The sequence below is a fragment of the Primulina huaijiensis genome, chromosome 7 (assembly GCF_012295235.1).
Source record: "Primulina huaijiensis isolate GDHJ02 chromosome 7, ASM1229523v2, whole genome shotgun sequence".
Classification (NCBI taxonomy): domain Eukaryota; kingdom Viridiplantae; phylum Streptophyta; class Magnoliopsida; order Lamiales; family Gesneriaceae; genus Primulina; species Primulina huaijiensis.
The window spans coordinates 23,534,017-23,542,327 of NC_133312.1; the positions used below are offsets into that span (position 1 = coordinate 23,534,017).

At 33.0% G+C, this 8,311-nt stretch overlaps 1 protein-coding gene across 1 annotated transcript; it reads right to left on the reverse strand.

The window, feature by feature from the left end:
• Positions 1-1,569: 1,569 nt before the first annotated feature.
• LOC140980301 (putative E3 ubiquitin-protein ligase RF298) lies at positions 1,570-4,182 on the reverse strand. The gene is made up of 2 exons (XM_073446050.1): positions 2,287-4,182; positions 1,570-2,203 (listed from the first exon to the last, which is right to left on the reverse strand). The coding sequence occupies exons 1-2, from the start codon at positions 4,111-4,113 to the stop codon at positions 1,685-1,687; spliced, it is 2,346 nt and encodes a 781-aa protein (XP_073302151.1). The 5' UTR covers positions 4,114-4,182; the 3' UTR covers positions 1,570-1,684.
• Between the last annotated feature and the right edge of the window lie 4,129 nt (positions 4,183-8,311).

An 8,311-nucleotide genomic window follows, 5' to 3' on the forward strand; every position in this document is an offset into this window, starting at 1 on the left:
TCGGTTAATTCGGTTTAACCGAAATTTTGCTCACCCCTAATAATAATGTGTAGTTTATATGTTATCAAGTATAAGTGTCTAATAAATTAAAGGTGACTAGGAAAGTAAAAGCAACCAGTAGAAATTGTTGTCAATTTACATGCAAGAGAATAATAATCAAACAACATTGTAAATAAAAAATTGCATATCATTGATTGTCAAAAACAATTGTAATAATTGAATATTATAATAAAATATATGCATTATTGAGAGAATATGACAAATAACAAAAGAAAACAATATGATAAAAAAGACACGAGAAAAATTTTAGTAGTCCAAATCTTTTTTTAAAATTAAAAAAATATGTTTTTTTTCAAATTAGTTACATATGCTAATTAACAAGAATTGTCAAAATTTATAATATTATTATCATTATCTTTTGTTGAATTAACTAATTTTATTTCAAATTTTTATTATTTCAACATATGTTTCCTACGTGCATCGCACGTGCATTATTTCTAGTATATTTAAATTTAGCGCTTCTAATAGTATTTTATTTATGTTTCAGTTATATAATTCAAATGTTCGCTGACTAAATAATTCGCGTTTCTAATGGTGTCATATAATATATATGTTTAAATTTCAGTTACTAATATATTTTGGCTCGTATTATTTTTGTTAACAAAATTTTTACCACTAATATGTAAATTTATAAATAAATTTTGGCAACACTTGTTTCCATTCGTAAAAAATATTTAATTTTTTGAAATAGTATAACCTATGTCGTACCTGAAAAATAAAATGTTTTTTTTTTTAATTACATGCCATGCATTAGATAAAAATCAAGCTATATGGGAATGCATTATTAGATCAATCGTGTTAATAATTAATATGTAACTAAAAATAAACAATGATAATTTTTAAATGCTAATATATAAAAATTATCAAATTTTATTTTATATTCTAATTAGGAGAAAAAGGACTGTTGTACATGATTTAGGTGATTTACATATTTTGTAAGAAATAACTAGCCTTTTTTTAAATCAAATTAAAATATTAAGATATTAATATTGATCAGTAATTAAATTTCTAATGATGTTTGTTAATAAAAATATGCAATTAAATGGAATATATTATTTGCTAAATGCTAAGAATCAACTGTTGTAATTAATATTATTATATTCCCACCACCACCACTACTACTATTATTTTTTTTAAGATAAGTATTTTAAAAAAAAATGTAAATTATATAATAAGAGATATATGAATAATCATTTATTATAAAGATGATGTTTATAAGGAGTGAAAATAGATCAAATAAATTGTATAATTAAATTAAATTAGAATTAGATTTTAAGTGCGCAAATTTTAACAATATATTTTGTTACTATTTTGATTTTTGTTGGAATGACTTGTTGATATGTGAATACACGTACGTGCTGCATTCTAGTGATAATTAAACACATTAAAATAATAATTAATCCTCTTTTACTTGAAACACAAGTATTCATCCACAAATGTAAAGAGTTTGCAAGAAAGTGAAAAGGATAGGAAATTCATTAATCATCGCAATTGCCATTAATTATTTGATTACAGGAAAGATTCAAAATCACAAAAACATGCGATCGAAATTCAAGTTCCAAGCCTTTCGAAAGCATTAATTCCTACTGCATCAATGTTCATATTGTAATCCTTAAAGATTACACTAAACCGGACGATATTTAACAGGAATCCGCTTCGCAATCGTCGTCCTGCAAGAAGGGCAGTCATTCATCCCTTGATTTTCATGGCGGATGTTGCATTCCACGCAAAGAACCTGATGAGCACAAGGCAAGAACACCACCGATATCTCTTCGGTCATACACATAATGCATTCCCTCGCACGTTTACTCCCGAACTTCTGCAACACGGGAAAGCTCTTGGTGAATTCCGGTACCTGTAATGAACGAAATGTGAAGAAATCATCGCTGCTGCTCGAACAGGAACCGTATCCGATGTTAAGAGACGCTATTTTCGATCTTTCGGATTCCAGTCTCAGCTCAGAGATCATTTTCTCAAGATTCTTGATATCTTCCTTGGTTTTCTGTATGTTCACCTCGGCCATTTGTGTTATGTTTTCTGCCTCAGCTGCGGCCAAAGCTTCATCTTGCTCTCTTTTAGATCTAAGGGACTCGTAGTCCGCGATAGCCTTGAGTTTGTCCCTCTCCTCTTGCCTCAACAGAACCTATAACAAATCGTCACAACAAAGGTTCGACTTAACATACGATCAGATAATCAAAACATATGTATATGATCAGATGAGCATACCTGGAACCGATCTTGTCGTTCTTTCATCTTTTCGAGCCGATTGTTCAACTCGGCTACTTCATCTTTTGCACTAGCCAATTCATCTAGGCATAAGCCTTTTTCGGTATCCAACGACTGACATTTCCTTATGGCATCCTGCTCCCTCTCAATAGCTTCCTCCAAATATTGGACAGACTGCGTTGCCCTCAGATTAGAAACCCCCATCCTCTTCCTCAACAAAGAATTCTCCTCTTGAAGCCTGCGGAAATAGGAGTTAGCCACCTCAATCTGGTCGGTGGCTTTGGACAAGGCAGTTTCCATTTCAAAGATTCTCTTATTGGCATTATCCTCCATGATTTGCTTCTCCTTATTACACTTTTCCTCCTCCTCTTTCTCTTGCCTCAATTTTTTCAACTCCCCCTGATCTTGGGTAAGTCTTTTAGTAGCCTGCATAACTTTCTCCTTGGCCCAATCGCTCCAGTATTGGAGCTTTTTCTCAAGCTCTTGCTTGCGAGGCATTAGTATCAGGATGTTTTTGTCTTTTTCATCTTGTGGGATGTGCTTCTGTAGAGTTTCATCATACGGGATCCCAGCGTAATAATCAGTATCCTTCAAAGGTTCAGAAACATGGGCACTTTTAGCCTTCAAACGAGGATCTTGTGGGGCTTTGAATCTTTCTTCAGATGACGCAGAAACCTTTTCTTTCACAAGCGAGGCAGGAGCAGGTACTGAATCAGGTATGGATGATGAGTTTGCATCAGCGATCTTCGTTAGCAAATTAGATTGCGACTTTAGTGATTTCTCCAGCACCATATTCCCCCAGGCAGCAAGTTTTACCTTTTTAGCGTCTTCTGAAGCATGATCCTTGCGATCTTTAATCTCCAAATGAAGAATTGCTTTGTGCCGGGACTTATCTTTCCTAGAATTAGCCTTTTTACCGACCGGCCCGCCGGATCTCTGATCATTCATGATTCCTGCTTGAGCTGAGGCCCGAATATGATCTCTAGCAAGGCATAACTGGTCCCTCATTTCTTTAACGGAAATGTTACCTTTTTTCCATCTTTTCCCTGGATAGGTGGCGCCCTTTGGTGGATGAAGAGGCGGCCTGGGAATGGGGCATGAACTTGTAGAATCAGCCATTGGTTCCTTTTCCGGATTCTTATTACTTGAATGGCTGGTGCTTGAAGCTTCAACTTTTTCTCCGGGGCCGCCTTCCTCGTCCCCACACGCCCGCGCGAGATTCATGTCAGTCTTCAGCAGACGCCGCATTGCTTCTGAGATTGTTAACTTTGGCTTTGCCTCAATAATCACGTTGGTCATCTCGAGCACAAAGTACTCCACCAAGCTCCTGAGCCCATCAAACACAGGCTTCTTCGGTATGTCACTCTCCTTTGTTGTCTTAAGTAAAGCCAAAGCACCATCCACAATATTTGACACCACATCTTTACCACCACGGCTTAGGCCAGACTTTAGAACCGCCCAGCCGGCAGCTAAGTCACTATATCCACATTGGACCACGATTTGTATTGCACTTTGGAAAATCGCAAGCAGATTATTGGTCAAGAGTCCCTCTAGCTGGTGGGTCGTATGTTCTTCCCAATCATACTCAGGTAAATCATCATCTTCCTCCTCCGTGATAACATTTTCAGGCCCTGAAGCCGGTGATCTCAACTCGTTCAAAGTTAGCGCCTTGTGCCCATGAAATTCATTCAAAGGCGAGGCACATTCGTCGACGTGAGTTTCTATCACTGCATCAGATGAAATTTCCCTCTTGCTACAACTAATTTCTTTATCAATGGTTATCGATAAACCTTCACTGCTATCACCACCACCCCCCTCGCCGCCCATGAATCTTAATCAACGTCACGGACAACAGGTTTTGTAACCTCAAAAAATTCAAACTTGGTGGTGCAATCGTATGTGTGATATCTATATCAGTGGCCTACCAAATAGAAAAAATATTTAAGACGATAGAAAATTATTTTACAAGCAAAAATCATCAGTGTACCATGAACTCCTGATCAATGAAGAAAACACAGAAAGAAAAAGGTTCATTCGAAAACATTAATGATCCGATGTAAATTCCAACAAAAATTGAAAGAAAAAAAAAAGAAAAAAAACAGAAACCTGGGATCCTTGAGCAGGCAGCAAAAATTTACGAATTTTTCCTGCTTAAAAACCACTTGGATAATCAGATCCACAAACACCAAAAACCAACACTAAATCTCAATCCAAAAGGGAATCCCAAAAACTGCTCCAAAATGAAGAACAAGTAAATTCTAGTGTGGACTTCGAAAGGATTTCATTCGAATCATGAAACAAAACACAAGGTTCAACTTACCGAAAAAAGGGCACTCACAAAACCATATGAATCGAAAACGGCTCCACCCCATTCATGTTTTTCTACGCTCACAAAACACCATGCACACACACTCACTCACTCACATTTTATGCTCATTTGCACACCAGAGCTTGTCTTATATAGGCCACTGGGCTACCAACTTTTTGTTAAACTTCACCCACAACATAATTTGCCAGTTGATTTTGTAATCCAGATGGCAAGATTACAATAATCGATACCCTTAATACCAATTAATGTTTCGCACCTTTTTGCATCAGCAGCATCCATTTTTATCTCTTTTACCAGATTTTCCCACTAATTTTTTACTAAATGGTGTAAATCCAATGAACACTACTCAGTCATTTACATTAAATATACTAAAATCTAACGAAAATATTGACATTGATTTTTTGAAATAATTTTGTGATTGTTGCCAAGATATTAAAATACTACATACATATGCTCGTGATGTGAATGGTCACACTGCATATATTACTTAATTTTGCAATTTCAGTTAGCAATGTTAATTTACTTGTATAACTTAAATGATCGTCTAATATATTTCATTGTTTTTAGTGGTATCATATTTAAATTTTAGCCCATTTTGTGATTTATGCCTATTTAGATTGTTTAGTGAAGTAATTCAAGCTTTTAATTTGTGGCACGTATTCAAATTCCAGTTATATAATTTAAATTTTTGTTGGATAAATAATTCGCGCTTTTAGTAATACCGTATTTGAATTTTGATTATTTAAATGTTCGTTGGTTAAATAATCTGCACCTTTTAGTGGTATCGTTTTAAATTGTGATTATACAATTTAAATGCTCATTGGGTAAATAATATGCAACTTTAGTGGTATCGTTTTTAAATTTTAGTTATATAATTCAAATGTTCGTTAGGTAAACAATTCGCGCTTTTTGGCGATATCGTTTTAAAATTATAGTTATGTAATTAAATGTCCGTTGGATAAATAATTTGTGCTTTTATCGTTAATAGAATTTCAAATGTTCGTTGTCTGCGATTTTAGTAGTACAATATTTAAATTTTAGTTATATAATTCAAATATCCATTGGGTAAACAAATCGCACTTTTTGGCGGTATCGTTTTTAAATTATAGTTATATATTTATTAATCGAATTTCATCAATTGATATGTAAACTATTAGGTTGCCAAAAATGTATTTCAAATTCATGGATTTCGATTATAGTTTCATTGTTAATAACGAAACAATAAATGATATCTTAAATTCACATTTGGCTTATTTACATATTAGTTACACAAATTAGAATGGATTTCAAATGTCTCTGTTATTGAGTTAACTTGAAATACATCATAATTAATATAAAATACTATATGAATAGGCGAAAGATAGATTTGAAGTATAATATGTTTTTTTTTCCCTAAAACTACAAAATAAATATTTTTGAAATATAAGAATTTAAAATACGTGGATTCAAATACAACCTCAAGCTTGAGAGTCTTTGGAGGAGTTTGCAACTTTTAACACTCCTTAGAGAGATTTTATACTTTATATATATAAATTACATTTTTTCGAACTATAAAATCATGATCTCTGAACAAAACAACAAATATAAAAAAACACAAAAGATAAACAATATTTATTTTGTAAAAAAAATAAGTCAAATTAAATAAATAAAATAATATAAATATTTAGTATATATAAAATATTTGAATATTCACAAGACAAACACACACACATATATGATTTTGCTATGCTACAAACTAATCGTGTCAACCTCTGTGTCCACCAATAAGATGACATTCATCTATTAGATATACAATTTAAGTTGACACGATTGGTGGACAACCTAAGTATATATACATATATTTCTCAAATTTAAGCATGTGTCGTGCATGCAAATAAAGAAGACAAAACAATTCAACATCCTGAGGTGTCGATTCACATTCTTTTGCCCTTTACTACGCTAGGTTAGAACAAAGTTGGTAGGAGCATTCCTTTTTTTATAAAACATAATAATAAAGTTGATAAGTACATTTATGATAATATTCGATTATCAAAATTCAACAAAATGCAATTAATGCATTATTCCGAAATTAAAATAATTATATCTAATTATTCAATTTCTTAATAGATTCACTTTAAGTCTTTCAATAGATATACTAATTTTAAAATTATAATTAGACACAAACTCACTGTATTTTATTATATTAAAAAAAATCTAATGTAAAATATGTGAACAAATTCACCATTATACATGCTGTCAAAATGATAATTAAATTACATTCAATTTTTCTCTTGATAAAGATTTTATAATAATCTTATAACTAAAAGGAGATTTTTTGGAACATAACGTTTTTTATTTTTGATATAAAAAAGTCATCTTAATCTTGACCTTTAAAAAGACTAAAAGTTTTAGTACAAGTTAAAGAGCACAAAGAATTTTAATCTGAATTAAGTTGAGAAAATATATTGGACCAAAGAGAAAAAAATAGAGAAAAATTTGTAACAAAATAATGCTACCAATAAAACCATTAGAAATTAGAAGAAAGCAAGTATCAACTTTTGTGCTCAACAAGCAACAAATTCTGGATTCAAATTTGTAGTAATCTTTTAGTTAAATTCTAAAATTCCAGACTACATTATAAATTTAAACTCCATCATTGAGGGGGTGCAATCTCCATCGAGCACTCCTTCGAGAGATCCATACCACTCGTCAGCAGATATTGCAACGCCTCTGTGGTTGTTAAGTCTGGCCTAACCTTGAGGACCGTGTTGGTCATCTCTAGGACGAAGTACTTTGCCAGGCTTCTCAATCCATCATTACTAGAAGTCGAGCCAACAGCCACTTGATTATATCCGGATGATTCGACTTGTTTTACTGCAGTTTGAAACGCTGCATGCAGATTGTTGATCAAGAGTGCCTGAAGCTGATGTGCCCTATGATCTTCCCAATCATATTCAGGCAAATCGTCCTCGACAACATTTTCGGGCCTTAGATATGATGATCCGTTCTCGACGTTGGAACTTAGATTTTTGTGGCCATTGACTTCACCAACTCCATTGCCAGCCATGAGTCTTTATCAACTTCTGCAAGGAAATCTGGTTCGGTAAGAATCATGTGAGACGTTTAGAAAATTATTCATTCCATACCAGCAAATCACAAACACAAACACCGAAAAGGCCACTAAAAGATAGCAACAAAAACTGCTCCGGAATGAAGAACTTCGCACGGATTTTGTATGAATTTCGAATCATCAAACAAAATACAGAGATCGACTTACCAACGAAATGGACGTTAAAAAATTCACGTGAATCAAAAAAGGCCTCGATCTCCACAGTACTTCTGCACACAATGTAATGAAGCAATGCTTGTATATATAGGGCGCCATTAGGTTAAATATTTGGCACCAACTTTGGGTCAACTTTCACACACAACGTAACATAATCTGTCAGTGATCCAAATGGCAATATTACATGAAAGATGCCCATAATTCAAGTTACCTTTTTGCATCAGTCTCTCTCTCCTTACCAGATTTTCCTCCTATTGTTTTACTAATCCAATAGACATGAGACAAATCCTACTCTGTCAAACATTAAAAATATTTAAATTTATCAATTAAATTCACATGATTTTTTATTTTTTTGGTAAAAATTTTGTGATTAGATACTAAAATCTCATTTGAATATATTCATGATGTCATGAATTGTCTCACTATATATA